This window comes from Myotis yumanensis, unplaced genomic scaffold (genome assembly GCF_028538775.1).
Source record: "Myotis yumanensis isolate MYYU_CA2020_CCGP unplaced genomic scaffold, mMyoYum1.0.hap1 SCAF_23, whole genome shotgun sequence".
Classification (NCBI taxonomy): Eukaryota; Metazoa; Chordata; class Mammalia; order Chiroptera; family Vespertilionidae; genus Myotis; species Myotis yumanensis.
Window position 1 is genome coordinate 14,855,674 of NW_027223774.1, and position 23,912 is coordinate 14,879,585.

Sequence of the window (23,912 nt, forward strand, 5' to 3'; positions counted from 1 at the left end):
ATCTATAGCCTGTTTTCCTTACAAGTTAAACTCCTCGAGAGCAGGGCCCACGTATTTCCTGCTCTCTGTGGTTTTCCCAGGGCCCATCCCTGACCTGAAACACCACAGATACTCAGTAAACACTCATTAAATGGATGAGGGAAGCCATATAATGGAAGCCAGTCACCCTGTGTGACACATGAAGTCAGATCATGTTCCTTATCCACACGAAGGCCTTGGTGTCAGCCAGGAGGAGACCACAGCCCCTTTTTACACTGCAATGTCCCAGGCCCAGGTGTTTACCCCACTTACAGTGAGGAAAGGGGGACAGGAACCTCCTCACAGTGAGGAGTCAGACCTCTCTGATTTCATTGCCAAGAAATCACGCCCTCCACATCCCTCACATCTTCATGGCCTGGAAAGCAGCCCATGTTCTTCCTTTTATCACAGATCCCTAATCTGGCAGAAATTCTGGGTTCTCCATCCCAGGTAGAGTTTCTACCAAGGCAGGAGGGTGCTCACACTCACCTCAAGGAAATTAGGGGATGACTCCCCATCCCCAAGGTCCATGGTCTGGATACAGCTGCCCGAGGCCCCTAAAAACATCTCACCAGCCCCCGGTGTCCGGGGAACAAGGGAACTTCCTCAGCAGATGGGAGAAGAGAACCCAGGATATGGGGTTGCTTCCATCTCAGAGGTGCTCAAGGTCCCACGGTGACCTCCTCTCCCCTAACAGGGGGACCCACAAATCCCCTTGTTGACATTCCATGTGTAGCTGCTCCAGACCCTGGGCCCCTTGGGGAGGCCTAGAGCAGATGACAGACAAGGACATGGAGGACTGGAATCACCATCCCAATGTTGTGATGGAATACATAGAGGGAAGTTTGAAGATCAACCATCCAGGCCAGCACCCTCTCCCAAAAGAGCCCTCACCAGGCCCTGAATTTGAAAACCTGGAACAGCACATCCTCCTGAAACAGCACATCCACCAGAGGGGACAGCTCCCCTGACACTGGATTCATAATACTCTGGACAAAGCCAGTCCTCTCACTGGGCCCAGCGTGCCCTGGGATGCAGTCAGGAGACATGAGACACACAGGGACCAAGCCCCGGATGGCTGGCTCTTAGTCTAGTGATCAGAGCTCACCTCTGTCCAGGGCTCACAGTGAGCTCCCACCTATGGAGCCTGGTCAGCATTTCTAGTGCAGTACCTGACATTGCCTGCAGGTCTCCTTTTGCCTTCCAGGGGGCGATATTGAGACGCAAATACAAAACACAGGAAATCCAGACTTGAACTGGGCTTTGGCTAAGGAGGTGCAGAAGGAGACCTATTTCCATTCCTTAACAGAATTTTTTTGGCCCCTCTGTCATGCCTGCACTGTCCCACCTGCTCTTTCCAGAAACTGTGAATGAATACGGGGCTGTGCAAGAAACCTGATAAGCCCAGGGGGCCACATGACAGGCCTGACAAGCTCAGTGACACACAGTGTGGTCTGATCACAAATGCCTAACTGGGCAGGTGATGGCAGGTAGTCAGGTCACAGGCCCACAGCTTCCTTTGCAAATGTCAGACTTTACCTCAAGTGAGCCCTTTCCCTGTTCTTATGCATCATGGATAACGTACCTTTGACATCACATACCTCTAGCAAATTTTCTTTGCTAGACCCATTGAAGGCAGAGCCTGCGGCGCCAGAATACAAGACCACAACAGCACTCATGTTGGCTGGTTCCCTGCACCGCCTCTGTACCTGCTGGAAATGTTAACTGTACTAGACCCTCCAATGTCAAAATAATATGTGTTTCTCCATTTTGCTTTTTATTTATTTCTAGAGATTTCCCTGCTATGCTTTTCCTCACTTTCCAATGGATTTAATGCAACTTTTTTCATCTTCTCCTTTGATTATCATGTAAAAACTAAGCTATAAAACTGCTGTTCCTCTCAGGATTTGAGATCTTGCTTGCAGTCATATAACATCGATTCAGCTGAAATACTCATAACAATCCTCCACAGGTTTGGACATTTCTGACCTTGACGGGGTCTAAGTGCAGCTGTTTTTTCAGGGATCTCTATGCTGCTCCCCAACTCTTAACTGGAATAACACAGAAGTGACTTCAAAAAAGTCCCCCAGGCAGAGGACAGTGGCTGCCCGAATAGTCAGGGAGGACATGGAGAGGGTCAACCAGCAAAAGAGGGAGGGTCTCCTTGAAAACATTCCCCAAGGACCCTGGAGCCCACAGCCACCTGAGCTCCCACCACAGTCCTTGCTCCATACCTTAACCTTCACACCTGGAAACTGTAGATCCTCCTGAGACACTTGGTGATGTGGTCTCTGTCTCTGCAAAGAAAGGCCAGGCTGGTGACAACCTGAGATAGAGGGAGGGTCCCCTCTGCACTCATCACCCGGCTTGACGCCTTCTCACCCCCAGTCACCTCTGTGGCTTTCCTGCTGGGAGGAAATCCGATCTTCCCAGCACATTTGGGAACATAGGAAAGACCTGGTACTCAGCTTGGTTTCTGTGTCACAAACAGAAATAATCCCCAGTTTGGGGCCTGTGGGCCTCCCTGCGTGGTGCTGACAGACCCAAGACCAAGATGCAGCAGAGGCCAATGCTGGGGTGAGAGGGTCAGCCTCTCAGGGGCCATGTTCCTCCAACAGCCTTGCTATAGCCAGTGGGCTCACACGCCAGTAAGTTCCACCTCCCCTGACAGCTTCTCAGGTGCATAGTCTCTGGTTCACGGCACAGCTACAGAGTCAGAATTTACATTTTAACAGGATGTGGAGACCCTCCCTGTGCACAGGAGACGGGCAGGGCCCCCCACCCTCACATCATAGGGTCTCATCCTAGCATCCATGTGGATGGGCTGCTGCTGAAGCAGCCTTTCTAAAATGTCACTTGGGCATCCCAGTCCTTACAAAGTTTCACAGGAAATCCAATGCACAGCCGGGTGACATCCCTGTAACAATTTTATGAGGTTTCCCTAGAACTCTTTTGCTGAAGGAAAATGTCAAACGTGCACTGACAGGGAGCTGTGGAGAATGACCAGGAAGTGGATGCCTCAGGCTACTGCTCTTCTGGGCACCAGACTGTGCATGTGTAAGATTGTGTTTGTATCTGTGTGTGTTGTCAGAGGCTTCACCAGTTTCCAGGGAACCAAAATACTAAAAGGGGAAACAGTCTTGGCAAAAATGAGGGTAGGGAAAGGGAGGGTTCTGAGCCCTGACCCCGCCCTGACCCACATGACCAGGGAGGTTATCTTGCCCCAGCAGGAGGCTCAGCATACAGTTAGGAGGGACAGCACATCCCACCAGTCTGGACAGAGGTGCCTGGGAGCCTTACTTGACATCAAGCTCTTGTCTCAGGGTGGGACAGAGCAGACAGCAGTCACCATGGAGTTCCCTGCAGCCTCTTCCAGCAGAGGACTTGTCCCCTGGCTGGGACTCCTAATGGCTGGTAAGGAGGAGACAATCCCTGGGAATGGAAGGAAGGTTGGGAGTCGGAGACTGGCCAAGATCTCCTGGGGAGGACAGCTCTCTGGGAGGGGAGGAAGGGCTTCCCCTTGGACCGGAGTGAAAGGACAGGGGCGCAGATTAGGATGAGAGAGGGGGCCCAGCAGCAGGAAAATCTCATCATGTGGAGAGGGCCAGAAAAATCTCAATTGCTGTTCATTTTGTGTTATTTATCACTGGGTATTGAATTTTGACAACTGACCACAGTCATAACAATTTATTTCAGGTGATACCAGAAACATTTTAACCAGGGTCACTAAATATTGTCCCCACCACCAACTATAAATATGGGCAAATACAACATGGGACGTGGTCAAGCTTGGGAACACTCATTCATGCACCCACAGATGTTTGCAGCCTATTGCAGGCACTGGGGGCACAAGATCACAACACCCTCTGCCCACATGCTTCTCACATTATACAGGGAGAAAAGAGATGAGAAGAGATCTACATGTGACGTCATGTACCCACAAGTGCCCTGAAGGGCACAGAGCAGGGACAGGTCAGAGAGTGAAGATAGAGGGTCTTTAGAGAATGTGTCAGGGAAGGTCTTCCAAGAAGGCCCCTGAGTGTCAACAGGGATCTGAGGGCAGTGAGGAGGACAGCCACACAGACAGGTGGGACAGAGAATTCAAAACAAAAAGCATAGGATCCGAGGTGCTGAAGCCATGGTGGCCATGTTGCTGACCTTGACCAAGGAGATGCACACACGAACTCATACGCAGACCAAGGCTGAGAGATGAAGAGAAATGCCTCATCTCCCATCCCAATACACCGATGAAATACTGACCAATTTTTCTCTTCTCTTCTAGTCTTCCTCTTAACCTTGTGGATTCCGCCCACCACTGCGCAATTAGAGACTGTCATGACCAGTGTTCTTGAAGGGCAGGATGTGACTCTACGTATCCAAAATATGCCTCCCAATGTTACAGGCTTTTTTTGGTACAGGGGATTCATGGTGAACTACACTAATTTAATTGTATATGTGTCATGATGTTCAGGGCAATATATAAAAGGGCGCAAATGCACTGGTCGAGAGACAGTAAAATTTGATGCATCTCTGGTCATAAGAAACGTCACTGTGTGGGACCTAGGAATCTACATCGGAGTAGCTGTCCTTAACCATTCAAAAACAGAAATAGGATTTGGATGGCTGAGTGTATACTGTGAGTTATTGCTCTCTGACCTCTAGGTGTCGGGTGGGGTGAATTCTACTTCACACACAGGACTGCCAGCCCTGGACTCTCCTCCATCCCCGTCTGCACTCTGTCCCAAGTTGGGTTTTGGCATTTAGTGCAGGACACACAGTGGAGACAAATTTCCTAAAGTCAGATTTCCCTTCCCAGATTCCAGCCCCACAGACATTCACCACAGAGAGAAGGACCAGTTTGATGAGATTGAGTCAGCCTAGAGACACCTGTCTCAGTCCAGGTCCCTGATCCTCTTTCCTTGATCATGTCCCTAAGATAGACCCTGCAGGGCTCTGTAAGGTCCTGGCCTGAGGGGATCCCTGTGTTCTTCACAGAGAATCTCAGTTTGGACAGCCCGTCTCCAGGCCCCTGTCACAATGTCCTGACTCCTGAGTCCCTGGGGAGCCTGTGTGAGGTTGGGTTTTGCCTCCGGGGAAGGGTTGAGGGAGAGCAACAGTTTTCCAGGTGGCAGAGTCACAAGGCTCCTGATCTGGTCACTATTTGGGGCTCAACTCTAAGAGCACGTCTGGGAAGAGATGGAGCCTGGTCCTTCCCCTGAGACTGTGTGTGGAGAGCACAACGGGACGAGCTCCACAGATTATTAGCAGACTATTCTGGGGAACTTGGGAGAGTCTAGGGAAAGGTCAGCATCCCAAGGGAGGAGCAGGAGAAAATGCTCCTGGCAGCTGCTCATCCACCAGAGATCAGCCCAGGGGATTCTCTCATGAAGTTCATCAATAACAAATGCCTCTTTTTGAGCAGTTTTCCTTCCCAATATATATGTCAGATACTGTGAATATTTTATGATTAGTACATTGTCAGCCTGGCAGTCAAATATTCATTTTCCTTCACTGAGGAGAAAGTGAGTCAGAGGGAGATACAGTCCCTAAGCAGAATCAGGAAGTCCATGAGAAATTGATCTGAGAGACTTGAGGTCTATCTGCTGCCATAGCTCCATCTTTTCTTCCAATCCCAGTGGCCTTATTAGATGTCTTTGGATCCCTAGATCAATCATTGGTTCATTTCCTTCCTTCTTAGGGGTCTTCAGCTAAGAGGGGTAGATATGGTCTGGGGAGTGAAGTCAAATTTAGAATAAATTAATTTTTACTGTGGAACCAAATTACCCTCAGAACCATCAAAGTCAGGGCTGAGATCTTTGAGGAAGGACATAGCCCCAGGTCTCAAGCACACACTCAGTCATTCTCACACTCTATTTCTTCACAGGGCCAGTGAGTGTGCCCATACTCCGAGCCAGCAACACCACAGTCACAGAGAATGAGGATGCTGTGGTCATGACCTGCTACACAGATGAGATCTTCATTAACTGGTTATTCAATGCTACGACTCTGCAGCTCAAGGAGAGGATGAAGCTGTCTAAGGACAACACAACCCTCACCATAGACCCTGTCAGGAGAGAGGATGCTGGGAACTACCAGTGTAAAGTCTCCAACCCCATCAACTCCACTGAAAGTGCGCCTGTAGAGTTAGATGTCAAGTATTAGTGATCCTCCTCTCCTCCTCTGTGTTCTTAAACTAAAAAAAAATAAAAATGCACCTATCAGATTTCTTTTGGTGGTGGAAATTGCTTAGAAGACTTGCTTTGAATCAATAAATACTAAAAAATATGAGCTGGCATTGTCATTATTGTTGGCATAAGGTAACATTCCACATTGGACCCCATCTCTGGTTGTTCCCATTTATGCCATCTCCAGAATCGAGGGGACACCATGTGCTTCACAGGAGGGGCAGTCATTGTCTGATGACTGGCAGGAGTAAGAGATAAGCTCACAGGAACATAAACTTTTTCCCATTCCAGGGAGACCTGTGGAGGCTGCCTGGACACTTGTGATGATGGGAATTGGCAAGAGAACACTTCTGTGAGATGCAACAGTGACACTGTCTCCCTGTTTTACTTCTCCCAAAAAATTACTAATGCTTTCTGGAGTATTCTTATGTTCATAGCAGTAGATTTATTTGCATGAATTCAGTAGCACTCTCTCCTCTTTGTTGATAGAATAGAATTGGGAATGATGGTAATGCAACCATGGCTTAGCAAATGTCCTTAGTTCAAACTGATGCCCACAGAATTATAAATGACGTCACCTTTTATGAAGCAAATTTTGACCTGATGAAGACTTGTAATCTGTTTGAGAGGAGAGCATCACCCAAAGCTAGAGAGACTGCAGGTGAAGTGTGAGGGTGAGGCCGCCTAAGCTCAAGGGGCTTTTAAATCTCCCATGTCAGGTTTCATAGAAAAGCCTGCATCAGAGCAAACTATGAGGTGAATGTCAGTACTCTGCACTTAGGTCACCAAGCAGAAACCAGCCACGTTGGAGGATGGAAAATACTCTACTTCTTTGGAGATGACATTTTATCAAAGGGAAGGTGACTGTAGAGAGAAATGTATTGTCTCCATGGAAAACTCCAGAAGCTCGGCCTTCTGGGAGATCAGATGCCATCTCTGTTCAGTCTTTCCACCTTTTTGCAACTATTTATAAATGGCTGGGGACTTGCTCTTATTTATAAATCACAGGAACTAATGGTGATGCAAACTGGGTCTTGGCTGAAAGGATTTAGGTGTGTTTCCCTCCACTGTGCAGAAAGCAGTTGTGTTATGAACAAGAGGCCTCATTATTGCCTCAGAGTCTCTAACCTTTCTTCCTGACTATAAGCCTCTTATGTTGATTTTTTGTTTTTAGAGCATCTCCTTTAGAAATGTAACTGTAATTTGTAATTGCAGATTCATTCTCCGTCCTTTTGCAATATACCTATGTCTCCTTAAAAGCTTCTTGACATTTAGCTGGAGTGGCTCAGTGATTGAGCATCAACCCAAGAAACAGGAGGTTATGGTTCAATTCTCAGTTAGGACGCATGCCTGTGTTTCAGGCTTGATCCCCAGTAGTGATGTGCAGGAAGCAGTCAATCAATGATTCTCTTTCAACAATGATGTTTCTAAGTCTCTCCCCTTCTCCTTTCCTCTCTCTAAAATCAATAAAAGTGTATGTTTAAAAAGCATAACTTCTTTTCAGTTATGATTCATATAGTATCTGCCTAGAAATTGTGGGTCCATTCTGCTAAAATGTAATTCTCCTGTTTTCCATGTTTCATTCTCTGAGGAAGAGTAGGAGCTTAACTTGGGTGGGAACATTTTAAACCAAGATGTCAAAAGTCCTGCTTACCCTCACCAGTGTGGCCAAGTTGGTTGGCACTTTGTCCCGAAAACCTAAAGTTTGCATGTTCAATCCTCAGTCAAGGCATTTATGGGCGGCAACTGTGTGTATGTGTGTTTCCCCACGTCCTGTGTGGTTCAGGGTTCAGGATCTGGAAGAGGAGCTGCACACAAATGAAAGAGAAAAGACAAGAGATAATTTGGAAATATTGGAGGGCCAGGCGGGCAAGTCCAACTCAAGGGGAAGGACTTCCACTGGTGCCCAGGCCTCGTCAAGTTTTTATTCAACTTTGGTTAAACATAAAACCCTTAGTCAGTCAGGTAATTGCAGTAACAGACAGGCTATCTTAAAGGTCAGTAAATATTAGAAGGATTTACTATAAGACTATTTTATCAGGAAATAGCTTGAGCCCCCTTTGTCAGGACTAGATAATTGGTGCATAACTCAGGCCCTTGCCATGGGTTCAAGGGTCACCAGCGTTCTGGGATCCTTGTTTGCACTTCTCTGCTAGTGAAGACAATGTGCGGCCTCCTGCATCTCCCCCGTTTCTTTTCCTTAGTAATTCCGCATCTGTAGACTAGAAATAAACATATGAGAACAAAAATGAGACAAGCATAGTGGGTATGTTGAGGGGCAAATTAATCAGTCTGCAGTAAGTTTCTCCCTGGGTCAACAGCTCTTTGAGTCCCAATTTTAATGTCATTGTCCAACAGTTCTTTATGTGTACATGCCAGCAATGATATGCTAGTTTTGGATGGTGGGCAAATGGTGGCAATGCATGTCCACCTTCTCCGCTCGTTCTGGGCAATCTGCAGCGAAGCACAGCTGTTGACTGCTAGCATGGCAAGGAGTCTTCACCATCTTTATTTCTGGAGCAATCTGGTCAGTTTCTTTTTGTAATATGTTGTTGCAGGAATCCACTTGGGCATGGAGGAGTTTTCTGGAAATATGCAAACATATCCTCGACCAAAGGTTAATAAAGGAAACTTTTTTATAACTAGACTTGGGATCCTTTCTTTTTATTGTGCCCAAACCATTTTCCTTTGGCTTATTTTGACACCATGTGCGTTTTCATAGGTGTCTTGTCTTCAGCATTACAAGTGAAAAATAATTTTTATTTATTTATTTTTTCAAAAAATATATTTTTTTGGTTTTTTACAGAGAGGAAGGGAGAGAGACAGAGAGCTAGAAATATCATTGAGAAAGAAACATTGATCAGCTGCCTCCTGCACACTTCCTATTGGGTATGTGCCCACAAACAAGGTACATGCCCTTCACCTTAATCAAACCTGGTAACCTTGAGTCCGCAGGCCGACGCTCTATCCACTGAGCCAAATAGGCCAGGGCTGAAAAGTAATTTTTAGAGTAAAAATTTTTCTTGATGTAATTTACTCACAAGGGATTATTCCACTATCTCCCTTCTTTTATGATCTAAATAATATTAAGAGGCTTTTGGAAATTTTGCAATGCAGTCTTCATAACTTTTTAATTTTAAATTTTTGTACAGAAATAGGACTTCTTTGAATTCATTGCAAGTTTACTATGACATAAACCATTAGTAAAAAATTAGTTGACACACCTTCACAGAACTTTAACTGGAGAAACCAAGATGGCGACATAGGTAAACACCTGAAATTGCTGCCTCCCTCAACCACTTCAAAACTACAACTAAAAGACAAAACAGACATCATCCAGAACCACAGGAAGGCTGGCTGTGTGGGAATTCTACAACTAGAAGGAAAGAGAAAAGCACACTGAGACTCAGAGGAGGTGCAGAAGTAAAGTGCAAAGGTACGGGGACGCGAGGAAAGGGTTGGCAACGGAGGACGCTAGTATCTCTTTCAATCGGGAGGGAGTCTCAAGCTCCAAACTGCTCTGAACTCCAGTTCCGGGCAAGTCTCTGGGGACCCAGACTCATATGGGGAGAAACTGGACTGTGATGAACTCGAGGGCGGCTTTCTTGCAGAGGTGCTTGCAGCGATTAGCGTGGGACACTGAGACCTGGTGGCCTCTTAGGACAGGGCTGAGGGTCAGCCATAGCTGTTTGCTCCGCCCTGTTGTTCCCTTGAGACCCTGCCCCACCTAAGCTGTGTGCAGAGGCTTTGCATATGAAAGGCCTGGCCCTTTGCATTCTGAATATTACCTAACAAATTGCAGCTGGGTCAGAGAGACCCAGAACATCCAAAAGAAGGCCCAAGGCCCCACAGCAGCTTGCATTGCTTCAAAGCTGGGCCTCATCTGGGTACCTCCAAACCCGAAACAAGGAATAGGAATCTGCAGATCTCTCCATAGCTCCTGCTGGGTAGCCTCAGGTAGAGGCTAAATTAGCACCTCCTTAGAGATGTAAGAGTCAGTGTACCCAGTGGTCAGAGTGGGACCATCCAGATTACAACTCCTTAGATCCTTAAGGGACACACTCAGGGGGCAGACTCAGTGAGCACCAAAGCCCCACTGAAGCAAGTCTTGCCCCATAAGGGTGTTTTCAGCACAGAAGTTCTCCCACTGTAGACACAGCTGATTCTCAGACAATAAGCCTGGAGGCCAATTCCTCCCAGTGACACCTAAAACAATCAAGGCTTAACTACAACAAGACTGTGCATACAGCCCACAAAGGGGTGCACCAAGAGTGTCCACCTCAGGTAATTGGGGAGGCTGAGCCACTGGGCCCTATAGGACACATAGCACACAAAGTCACTCTATCAACACATGGAAGCAGCCAAAATGCGGAGACAAAGAAACAGATCACAAACGACAGAAATGGAGGAAAACAAACTACTGGATACAGAGTTAAAAACCACAGTTATAAGGTTTTTCTAGAATTTTCTAGAAACCGCCGATAAATTTAGTGAGACCCTCGAAGATATGAAAAAGGACCAACTAGAAATTAAACATACAGTGATTGAAGTGAAGAATAATATACAGAGATCCAACAGTAGACAAGAGGATCCCAAGAATCAAGTAAAAGATTTGAAATATGAAGAAGCAAAAAATACCCAACCGGAAAAGCAAAAAGAAAAAAGAATCCAAAAATATAAAGATGGTGTAAGGAGCCTCTGGGACAGCTTCAAGCGTACCAACATCCGAATTATAAGGGTGCCAGAAGAAGAGAGAGAGCAAGATATTGAAAACCTATTTGAAGAAATAATGACAGAAAACTTCCCCTACCTGGTGAATGAAATAGACTTGTAAGTCCAGGAAGCACAGAGAACCCCCAAACAAAAGGAATCCAAAGAGGACCACACCAAGACACATCATAATTAAAATGCCAAGGGCAAAAGACAAAGAGAGAATCTTAAAAGCAGCAAGAGAAAAAAAGTCAGTTACCTACAAGGGAGTACCCATACAACTGTCAGCTGATTTCTCAACAGAAACTTTGCAGGCCAGAAGGGAGTGGCAAGAAATATTCAAAGTGATGAATACCAAGAACCTACAACCAAGATTATTTTATCCAGCAAAGCTATCATTCAGAATTGAAGGTCAGATAAAGAGCTTCACTGATGAGAAAAAACAAAAGGAGTTCATCACCAGCTAACCAGTATTATATGAAATGCTGAAAGGTATTCCTTTAGAAGAAAAAGGTAAAGAAAAAAATTATGAACGACAAATACATATCTATCAACAAGTGAATCTAAAAATCAAGTGAATAAAAAATCTGATGAACAGAGTAAACTGCTGAATATAATAGAATCAGGGGCATAGAAAGGGAGTGGACTGACAATTCTCAGGGGGAAAAGGTGTGTGGGGGTGTGGGAAGAGACTGGACAAAAATCTAAACCTATGGATGAGGACAGTGTTGGTGGGAACTGGGTGGAGGGGAGCTATGGGGGAAAAAAAGAGGAACAACTGTAATAATATGAACAATAAAGATTTATTTAAAAAAATTAGCTAATGCTTCAGGAACAGTTTCCTGACCAATCCTCAAAACCCATGACTCTGAACCCCACGTCATGACTTTTGCCCCTTAAAAGACCCTAAATATAAACCACTGTGAGTTCTGGTCTTTGAGCATCAGCTGCTCCATTTCCCTTCATAGGTGTCTTTATAATATATACTTTCTTTCTTTCACTGCAACCTGATATCAGTTTACTGGCTGTCAAGGCATTAGGAGAACAGATCCCACCTCAGGGTGGTCAACAATATGGATAGACTTACTTGCCTGTACCTCCACTGCTCCTGGGATCAGAACCTTGCCTCAAGCCTCGTCCTGTGAGAACGAAGAGGAAGAAAAGGGGTGAAGGTGGACTCTGAAGGTGAGAGAGGGCTTAGTGAGAGAGGGGAGTGAAAGTGAAGTCTTCTCAAACTACCTTAGCACCTAATACAGGCAGATCACTGACAATACCATCATCACTTCTAGTATCTCCCTGCTGAGTAGTTTTTATATGAGTTGAATATTTTTGTTTCTGTTTTCCCCATCAACTGCCAATTCTCCAATGGGGTGTTCTACAATCCATTTGAGTAACTATCTGAGTGGGTGCAGACCCCATAGGTTCAAGGCTCAGATGCCATCACCGATGTGGTGCCCACGTGACTCACATTTTGGCCCGGTTAAGTCCAGGTTTGGAGGTTCCCATGACTCCTCATGCTTTATAATTATCTAAAAACCCCACAAGGTACTCAGGAAAGGACTTTACTTACTGTTTCTGGTTTATTGTAAGTATACAATTCAGCAATAACTAAATGGGAGAGACTGGCAGATGAAGCCATGGGGAGAGGTGTGAAACTTCCGTTTTTTCCCTGAGTGCTCAGCCGTCCAGAATCAACACAGAGTTTCCTGAATCCCATGTTTAGGGTTTTTACTGGATGTATCCTTACGTTGGCATAATTGATGAAGTAATTGGCCATTGGTTATTATCTCTAGCTCCTCTCTCCTCCCAAAAGGTTAAGGAGTTGGGCTGTGTGAATGAAAAAGGGGTCACATACTCAACCTCATAAGCTCAGAAAAGGACCATGTGGGGGCCTTACAAACTCAGAAACCTGAAGTAACCCGATAGGATGGTCTGAAAACAAAACCTTTTAACTTAGTGAGTCATGGTGGGTAGTCATGTGCTAGGTTGCTATCTTTTCTCAGAAATGTTAGTCTTTACCTTAACTGAGCCCATCCAGTGACTTTTTACATCTACAATAACACACGTTTGAAATGATAGGGTGATTTTCTTTTTTCCAAACCCCTCACAATTCCAGAGCAGAGAGCACAAGACCCCTCCATATTATTGTTATCATGCTAATTGTGTACTGCTAACTAACTTATACCAACCGATATAAAAGATGTATGGGTTGATTGGTTTTACTTTTTAACGAGTCCCAGAGATTCTCTCTATGCCTTGTTGTTTTTTTCTTCTACCTCTCTAATCTTTATCCACTGGATTTCATGTCACTCCTTTTCCTTCTATAGATTGCAAAGTATGTAGCAGATATTCTACTGTCTAAATATAACCCTGAAAAATCATTCCATGATCCCCAAGGTCATTTCCTTCTTCCTGTAGATCCCTTTTAAAGATGGTAATTGGATTTTATCCAAGTGATACCATCTCAGGAATATGAATATGTGTTAGTTATGATTTCTATGTTAGTATCACTAGGTTGAGGCATTCACTTGAAGGAGAGCAACAGTTAAAAAGGTAAATTATGATTGGGGAAAATTAACGCCTATTAGGGAATTCTGTAAAAGTGACTGAGGGACAGATTTCACTGTTCAAAAAATACAATCCATTTCTAATGTTTGGCCTAGTTTACTAGTCTTTTTATTGTACTTACAACACCTGCTCTTTGGATTGGTGTAATATACAAATGATAAAGTTAAAACTCAATTCAGTAAATTTTCAGAAGCTTTTAATCTCCCTTGGCCTAAAGCCCTCCTTATGGATCTTCTCAACCTGGAATCTGCTATTTTGGTAAACACATAGCTTTTCTCTTCATTAAATAGTCACCAGTAACCCCATGTATCTAGATCAGTGGTCCTCAACCTTCCTAATGCAATGACCCTTTAATACAGTTCCTCATGTTGTGGTGACCCCCAACCATAAAATTATTTTTGTTGCTACTTCATAACTGTAATTTTGCTACTGTTATGAATCATAATGTAAATATCTGATATGCAGGAAGTATTTTCATTGTTACAAATTGAACATAATTAAAGCATAGTGATTGATCACAAGAATAATATGTAATTATATATGTGTTTTCCAATGGTTTTAGGCAACCCCCGTGAAAGGGTCGCCACCCACAAGTTTTGAACCACTGATCTAGATGAAGAGACATATGAAACAACCTTACAAAAAGGAGACATTCTGCATTATTATCAAGAACATTTTAACCAGCTGATAGGGACAGATAAGTTAGTGACATTTATTTACAGGAGTGTTCTCAGCACATGAAGTCTTCAAAGACCATGACTTATTTTGTCAATTAGAAAAGACTTTCATGAAAGACTCTCCAACATTGTTTGAATGGACGGTATCAAGTGCCCAACCACAAATGGACATCTGCCCTGTCTCTCACACTTGCCTTCACCTACAGTGAACAAAGACTTTTTGAGAATGAGAGGTCACTGACATCAGAGATTGACAGCTATCCCAAGACACCGAGAAGGCCTGTATAACTACAAATTGATTATCTTTACCTGCCTGTGAATATTAGTGACTAGTAATTGGTGCACGAAATCTATGCAAGTTAAAAGGAAATTAGTTGCCCTAACCGGTTTTGCTCAGAGGATAGAGCATCGGCCTGCAGACTCAAGGGTCCCAGGTTCGATTCTGGTCAAGGGCATGTACCTCGGTTGTGGGCACATCCCCAGTGGGGAGTGTGTAGGAGGCAGCTGATCGATGTTTCCCTCTCATCGATGTTTCTAACTCTCTATCCCTCTCCCTTCCTCTCTGTAAAAAATCAATAAATATACTTTTTTATAAAATGGAATTAATTAGCAGAGATATTTTAATATTGCTATTTGCCCTTTCTCTAGAACAGAAGTGTGAGAGATGAAAGGAAATTGGTAAAATGTATATGAAAATAATATATAAATTTATTAATAAATAAACAGTAACAAAAGGATATAACAACAACAGAGGCATGATATAAAAATGACAAAAATATGATATGAAAACAGCAAAAACATGATATGAAAACAACAAAAACATGATATAAAAACAACAGTGATGCAAACAATGACTGATAAAGTGATTAAAATTATTCTATTATCTCCCTGTACACCACATTAAGAGTGAAAACACTTTCAGAGTGCTTGACTAATTTCCCTTGTGATGAAGTACTTAGGACTTTAACTGTAACATTACATGCTCTTCAAACTTGAGAGAAAGCAACATATAACTGACCATGTGCAAAAACGGGTTCAGGTAGGAATATACCTAGTCTGTCTAGAGTTTGTCCTTGTGATTTATTAATAGTCATCACAAATGCTGGCATCATGGGAAACCATCGCTGAATCAATTTAAATGGGATGCCAGTGTCAGATGGTGACAAATTAATTCTTGGAATCAGAACAGCCTCTCCCTCTGCAGATCCTGTTAATACTTCAGCTTCGATAATGTTAGGTTGTAATCTTTTGATAATAAATCTGGTACCATTACAAAGACTCCATTTACTGTTGATATTTCTCAATAGCATGATGATTGCACCCACTTTCAATTTTAATTTATAACATGGCATTCCCGAAAGAGTAATAAATACTATTAAGAAATTTGATAGGAAAATTTTCCTTTTCAGCATCATCTGTGGAATCAATGGAATCATCACTCAAATATGTGTGAAAATCTCCATCGAGGATATCCAAATTTTCTTCATTTAATTTTTGAACATGTTCATTTTTTGGACAAAGACTTGCACGTTTAGATATAGTTTTAATATTATCTATAGCAGTGGTTCTCAACCTTGGCTGCACATTAGAATCACCTGGGAATCTTTTTAAAATTATTATTCCTAGGCCTAATCCTCCAGAAATTGTTTCTTTGTTATGGGGTGGGGCCACAACATCAGTAACAAAGAAACAGAATTAAAACTTTATTATGGGGAGCAGCTACAGTGTTTTGGACAGGTTCAAGCCTTGGACTGATGAGAGGGCACAGTCCTCTCATTGCCACGTGCAAGTCCTAGCTTGGAGGGCAGAGCCTTCCCAGCACAATTATAGCCAACAGCTGTAGTTGTAAGCTTGAACCTATGGTTGGAACACATGGCCCCATGTGCCTGAGTGATGTAGGCTTGATAGAGTTCAGGTGTATGTAGTTGAGTAGTATTGAAACCCAGGAGAATGTTGTAAACATCTTGGTCACACCCTTACTTTGCCTCATAGCATCTGCTATAAAATAAAGGCATGGCTATGGGCATGGTCACTGTCTCTCAGAGAAGCAGCATCCCACCGAGACCCGGCTTTCATTCTCTTGTCTGTCTTTTGTCAGCCTTCCAGCCGCCCCTGCTCAGGTTCACCCGTGGCTGTGCTGGTACTCGGCACACTTTAGAAATATCTGCCTCCATGCTCCGAGGGTGGGTTCCTACCTCAAAACCCACCCTTATAGGAAACAACTCTGGAAAACAGCTTGGGGTGGGCACAACCATTGCCAAGACAACCCCTGCAGGACTGACTTCCTTCCCTTTGGTCATGGCGGTTCTTCTGGACATGATGAACACCACCCATGATTTTTATATAAGAAGATAATAATAATTACACTTGTTCTTTGGACTTTTCTCAAACATTGTATATATAGCCCGATGTTTAATAATGACTAAAGGTGTATATGATAACTTTTGTATTATTAATAATACAAGTAATTAATAATAACTTTTTTATGTTTTCTCTTTTTGAGACAGGTTAGTAAGAAGCTAGGAAAATTCCTTGGCAAGTGGAATTAGGCAACTGAGACAGACAGCTGAACCAACTGTCCAAGCAATTTACAGCCTGATATGGAAGGCCATCAGGGTGGAGAGCCCCGGGTGCCTAGTAATGCACAGAACTGGCCCCAGGGAGGCCTTTCCTTCCCTGTAATATTAGTGATAATGAGGTTTAGACTGCCTGCCCTGGCAGTGACCCATTAATAGAGACCATGACCCTTAAATGGGACACCTGGGAAAGCTGATGAAAACTCTATTGAGATCTCTCCTGAGACCTCTGCTAAATCCCCACATTTGGAAAGTAAATAAAATCTCTCAAGACAAAGAAGCCACGGCATGCCTCCTTCTGGCACTCCCCCCCTCAAAAAATCTCCTTTTTGAGTGAATTTTCTTTCTTTTAAACTCTATGAGTTTACCAGGGGAGCAATGGGCAGCAGCAGCTTGTCCTGGGCTAATCAATCCCATTGACCTAACCCCCAGACTCTTTTACCTGTGAGCTGACAGCATCCTCACCTAGACTCACTTCATCCCCATGTTTCTAGAGAGGCCAAACAGTGCTGCCTATTCTCTCTCCTACTGTCTCTATCCTAAGCCTTTCCTTGTTTCAATGTTCCAAGATTTAAAAAACATACTATCAAAATCACCTGAACTCATGTTGTGAAAGCTTTCTTGACCAAGTCAAGAACCCACACACTGCAGGCTGGCCTTAAGCAAATCAGTTCAGGACCTGGCTTTCTTTCTGGTAACATTTTGAAAGTTAGAAGGAATGCTATTGCAAAGGAAAGGAATGGAATGTGTTTGTTTTTAAGAGAATTTAAAAGTAAGTAGTTTTTCCTAATCAGTTGGTTATTTAAAAAAATATTTTTATTGATTTAAGAGAGAGGAAGTGAGAGGGAGATAGAGAGAGAAACATCAATGATGAGAAAGAATCATATATAGATTGGCTGTCTCCTGCATGTTCCCTGGGGAGGATGGAGTCCGAAACGTAGGCATGTGCCCTGAATGGGAATTGAACTGTGACCTCCTGGATCATGGGTTGATGCTCAACCACTCATCCACACTGGCTGGGAAAGTTGGTTACATTTTTTAAAGAATAAAAGCACTTTTATGCTTTTAAAGACATTTAAATTTTTTATTGTTTAAAGTATTACATGAGTTTCCTTTTCCTCCCATTGACCTCTCCCCAGCCACTTCCAACCACCAGCACAGGCTCTCACCACTCCTACTGTCTGTGTCCATTGGTTATGCTAATATGCATACATAAAAGTCCTTTGGTTGTTCTCTAATCCTCTGATCCCCTGCCTTCCCTCATTGGTTGGCAGTCTGTTTGATTCTTCTATGTCTCTGGTTCTATTTTTGTTCATTAGTTTGTTGTCCATTATATTCTGCAAATGAGTGAGGTCATGTGATATTTGTTTTTCTCTGACTGGCTTATTTCCCTGAGCACAATGTTCTCCAGTTCCATCCCTGCTGTTGCAAATGGTAGTAATTCTTTTTTTACAGCAGCGTAGTATTCCATTGTGTAAGTGTACCACAGCTTTCTAATCCACTAGTCTGCTGATGGGTACTTAGGCAGTTTCCAGACCTTAGCTATTGTAAATTGTGCTGCTATGAATAAGGGGGTGCATATATCCTTTCTGATTGATGTTTCTGTTTTCTTGGGATATATTCCTAGAAGTGGAATTAGTGGGTCAAATGGAAGATCCATTTTTAATTTTTTGAGGAAACTCCATACTGTTTTCCTCAGTGGCTGCACCAGTCTACATTCCCACCAGCAGTGCAAGAGGGTTCCTTTTTCTCCACAAACTTGCCAGCACTTGTAATTTGTTGATTTGTTGATGATAGTCATTCTGACAGTGTGACATGATACTTCATTGTCATTTTGATTTGCATTTCTCAGCGATTAGCAACTTTGAGCATGTTTTCGTAAGTTGGTTATTTTTGAATGATTAAAGCAATAAATCAAGAAGATCATGGGAAGATGTAGAAAGTTAGTGGAAAAGAAATATTGAGAAAGATATTTTTTGTATGAATGCTAGAACCTGATCATGGGAATATGCTTACACTTTAACCTAGCAAGGACTACAAACTATATTAATTAAAATAGAAGCTTTACAATCAAGGCTCTCTATAACTGCTGCTGAGATATAAGAAATTTACTGATTAAACTTTTACTGTCTTCCTTGACTTTGGAATATTTAGATGGTAATTGTAATTTATAGCATTGTGTTCTTACAACGTTTTTTCTGCACAAACCTTAAGATTATAGCTTCTAATTGCAAAACTAGCAGGAATCAGATTAATAATGAATAACACTTGAGTGTTTTCAATGGGAAATATAGGGGCGATAATAAATGGGAACCGACCTCATGATGAGATGATAATAATTGAAGAGTTGTATAGGTTGCCCTCAATCTATGAGTAAGTGTCATACTAGAGCAGGGGTCCTCAAACTATGGCCTGAGGGCCACATGCAAATACAAATATTGTATTTATTCCTGTTTTGTTTTTTTTACTTCAAAATAAGATATGTGCAGTGTGCATAGGAACTTGTTCATGGTTTTTTTTTAAACTATAGTCTGGCCCTCCAATGGTCTGAGGGACAGTGAACTGGCCCCCTCTTTAAAAAGTTTGAGGACCCCTGTATTAGAGGAAGAATACAGAGAAATGAGACAGAGAGCAAAACTTGGATTATAGGTTAGAAATAATCCAGAGTGTTTTGCTTAGTGAAGGCCCATGGAACCTGCCTGCCTCCCATTTACCTGCTTTTCACTTTTGAGAAAATTAAGCCTTGACTTCCTTCCAAGGTTACAGTCTTGACTCATCCCCAATGGTCCGTTGGGGATGTTCAGCGAGACAAATGGTTACACTAAGGCTTTCTAGGAATGAGCCTTCTTAGCCCTGTGGGAGCACATTGTCCAATCAAAATGTTGGTCATTAATGCATCCTTTAGATTGACTTATGACCAAAATTTGAAAGTGTTGACATAAAAGGGCCACACACTCAACCTGACAAGGTCAGAGGAGGCCTGTGGTGGAATTTACAAACTCAGAGACCTACAGTAACCACATAAGATGATCTGAAATTAACATTTTCTAAACAAAAGCAAGCCATGGTGGGTAGTCTTGTCTTAGGCCAATCTCTTCCCTAACAAAGGTCAATCTTTAGTTTAACTAAGCCACTACAATAGCATACTTTTGGAATGTTTGTGTAATTTATTTATTTCCAGATTTCCTACTGCACTGCAGAACCCCTAATTGTTATTGTCATCATGTTAATTGTTAACTGTTAACTATTCTGTACCCACCCATGTAATATTAGTATGTGTCTACATGTTTTACTTTTTATCGAATCTCAAAGATTTCCCCACTTTGATTTCTCCCACCTTCTAATATTTTACCAATGGATTTCATGTAACCCCTTACGCCTTCTGCTTTGATTGTAATGTATAAAATAAGAAGTAAAACTCCAATTCTCTGAAGCATTTTCTCAGTCCATTGAGTTTGGCTTTCCAGCAATTCTCATCAGTTTGGCTCAAATAAACTCATAAAAATTATGTACAGGTTTAAACTCTTCTTACATTGACAGCCAAAAATTCCTACACATTTAATATAACCTCATCTCTTCAGGGAAATTCCAGCTTCTAAGCAAGGTTTTGTCTTTATGGTGACCTGCCCTTACCTTGCATCTGTCCAGAGGCCTGTAAATGTTTCTTCATCATCACAAAAGACCCTCTTATCAACCCTTATAAATCAGAACATTCCAAGTATTTTTTGTTGCTCAGTTCTAAGAACCAGGAAATAACACCAAATATTTTTGTATGATATCACACAGGAAAACTGAGGATTTTTGATGTGGGATCACTACCTAGAGTGCCACAGCCTGCATGTGGGCCCAGACATGCCATGTATTTGCACATGGCATTTATGTTCCACCCCTATCCATGTTCCCACCGATATCAGGTAGACTGAAAGGTTAAATATTCCATTCCCCCACTCCTTGTGATTGAGAATCCAGATATGAATTAAACTTAGCCCCTGAGATGCACTTGTGTGTAATTTGGAAGCTGGAGAGGAGTTGGGCCTATATTTTCTGCTACTGTGTTGACTGATGGGTGGCCTCTGGCAGACAGAGCTAACTCTTTGCCTGTGAGACTGGGCTGTGTGAGTGTGACCTTGAAACACAACATCCAGTGGCAAGTCTTCAACTTCCATTTCTCTAGCCCTTTGATAATTTTACAAGCACCCAACTCTTGGTGTGAAAGACTTTTCTACACAAATGTTTATGGAATGTTTATCTGAGAGCCTGTCTCTCCTTACAAGTGAAACTTCTCAAGAGCAGGGCCCACATATTTCCTGCTCTCTCTGGTGTTCCCAGGGCCCAGCCCTGACCTGAAACACCACAGATACTCATTAAACACTCATTTAATGGATGAGGGAAGTCATATAATGGAAGCCTGTCACCCTGTGTGACACTTGCAGTCAGATCATGTTCCTTATCCACAGGAAGACCTTGGTGTCAGCCTGGGAGGAGGCCACAGCTGCCTTTTACACTGTGATGTCCCAGGGCCAGGTGTTTACCACACTTACAATCAGGATAGTGGGACAGGAACCTAACAGTGAGGGATCAGACCTCTCTGATTTCATTGCCAGGAAATCACAGCCCTCCCCACCCCTCTTATCTTCAGGGACTCGAAAGCAGCCCATGTTCTGACTTTTATCACAGATCACTGACCTGGTAGACATTCTGGATTCTCCATCCCAGGTAGAGTTTCTACCAAGGTAGGAGGGTGCTCACTCTCACCTCAAGGGAATTAGGGGATGACTCCCCATCCCCAAGTTCCCTGGTCTGAATACAGCATCCTATGGCCCCTAAAGACATCTCACCAGCCCACCGTGTCCTGGGGAGCAAGGGGAACATCCTCAGCAGGATGGGAAAGGAGAACCCAGGATCTGGGGTTGCTTCCGTCTCAGAAGTGCTGTGGGTCCCACGGGGGCACCCCCTCCCCTAACAGAGGGACACACAGAGTCCCCTGGTTGACACTCCATGTGGAGCTGCTCCAGAATCTGTGCCCTGTGGGGAGGCCTAGAGCAGATGACAGACAGGGACACAGGGGACTGAATGCAACATCCCAATGCTGTGATGGGAAACATGGAGGGCATTTTGGGGATCAACCATCCAGGCCAGCACCCTCTCCCAAAAAAGCCCTCACCAGGCCCTGGATTTGAAAACCTGAAACTGCACATCCTCCTGAAACAGCAGATCCACCAGAGAGGACAGCTCTCTGGACACTGGACTCATAATACTCTGGAGAAAGCCAGTCCTCTCACTGGACCCAGCCTGCCCTGGGATGCAGTCACGAGGCATGAGACAAACAGGGACTGGTTCCCGGATGGCTGGCTCTTAGTCTAGAGGTCAGAGCTCACCTCTGTCCAGGGCTCACAGTGATCTCCCACCTTCTGGAGCCTGGTCAGCATTCCCAGTGCAGTACCTGACATTGCCTGCAGGTATCCTTTTGCCTTCCAGGAAGCAATATTGAGAAGCAACTACAACACACAGGAAACCACACTTGAACTGGGCTTTGGCTAAGGAGGTGCAGAAGGAGACCTATTTCCATTCCCTGACTAACAGATTTTTCCGGGTCTTCAGTCATGCCTGTGCTATCCCACCTGCTCTTTCAGAAACTGTAAATGAAAAAGCGGTTGTGCAAGAAACCTGATAAGCCCAGGGGGCCACATGACAGGCCTGGCAAGCTCAGTGACGCACAGTGTGGTCTGATCACAAATGCCTAACTGGGCAGGTGATGGCAGGTAGTCATGTCCCAGGCCCACAGCTTCCTTTGCAAATGTCAGACTTTACCTCAAGTGAGCCCTTTCCCTGTTCTTACGCATCATGGATAACATACCTTTGACACCACATACCTCCAGCAAATTTTCTTTGCTAAACCCATTGAAGGCAGAGTCTGTGGCACCAGAATACAAGCCCCCAGAGCACTCATGTTGCCTGGTTCCCTGCACAGACTCTGTACCTGCTGGAAATGTTAACTGTCCTGACCCTCCAATGTCAAAATAATATGTGTTTCTCCATTTTGCTTTTTATTTATTTCTAGAGATTTCCCTGCTATGCTTTTCCTCACTTTACAATGGATTTTATGCAACTTTTTCATCTTCTCCTTTGATTATCATGTAAAAAATAAGCTATAAAACTGCTGTTCCTCTCAAGATTTGAGATCTTGCTTGCAGTCATATGACATCTATTCAGCTGAAAAACTCATAAGAATCCTCCGCAGCTTTGGACATTTTTGACCTTGACACGGTCTAGGTGCAGCTGCTTTTTCAGGGATCTCTATGCTGCTCCCCAACTGTTAACTGGAATCACACATGGTCAAGGTGAGGTGACCTCAAAAAAGTTTCCCAGGCAGAGGACAGAGGCTGCCCGAACAGTCAGGGAGGACATGGAGAGGGTCAACCAGCAAGGACAGGGACGGTCTCCTTGAAAACATTCCCCAAGGACCCTGGAGCCCACAGCCACCTGAGCTCCCACCACAGTCCTTGCTTCACATCTTATCCTTCACACCTGGAAAATGCAGGTCATTGCGAGACCCATTATGATGGGGTCTCTGCCTCTGGAAACAACGGCCAGGCTGGTGAAAACATGAGACAGAGGGAGGGTCCCCTCTGCACTCATCACCCAGCTTGACGCCTTCTCACCCCCAGTCACCTTTCTGGCCTTTCTGCTGGGAGGAAATCCCATCTTCCCAGCACATTTGTGATCACAGGGAAGACCTGGTACCCAGCTGGGTTTCTGTGTCACAAACAGAAATAATCCCCAGTTTGGGGCCTGTAGGGCTCCCTGTGTGGTGCTGACAGACCCAAGACCAAGATGCAGCAGGGGCCAATTCTATTGTGAGAGGGTCAGCCTCTCAGGGGCCATGTGCCCCCAACAGCCTTGCTATAGCCAGTGGGCTCACAGGCCAGTAAGTTCCACCTCCCCCGACAGCTTCTCACGTGCATAGTCTCTGCTTCATGGCAAAGCTGTTGAGTCAGAATTTGCATTTTAACTGGATGTGGAGACCCTCCCTGTGCAGCGGAGAGGGGCAGGGCCACCCACCTTCATATCATAGGGTCTAATCCTGGCATCCATGTAGATGGGCTACTGCTGAAGCAGCCTTTCTAATATGTCACCTGGGCATCCCAATCCTTACAAAGTTTCACAGGAGATCCAAT

At 44.0% G+C, this 23,912-nt stretch overlaps 1 protein-coding gene across 1 annotated transcript in view; it reads left to right on the forward strand.

The window, feature by feature from the left end:
• Positions 1-3,368: 3,368 nt before the first annotated feature.
• LOC138999843 (cell adhesion molecule CEACAM1-like) overlaps positions 3,369-23,912 on the forward strand; it is a 52,625-nt gene continuing 32,081 nt past the window's right edge. The window contains exons 1-2 of the mRNA XM_070402058.1: positions 3,369-3,432; positions 5,903-6,148. Of these exons, the coding sequence (XP_070258159.1) occupies positions 3,369-3,432; positions 5,903-6,148 (310 nt within the window). The remainder of the gene's footprint in view (positions 3,433-5,902; positions 6,149-23,912) is intronic.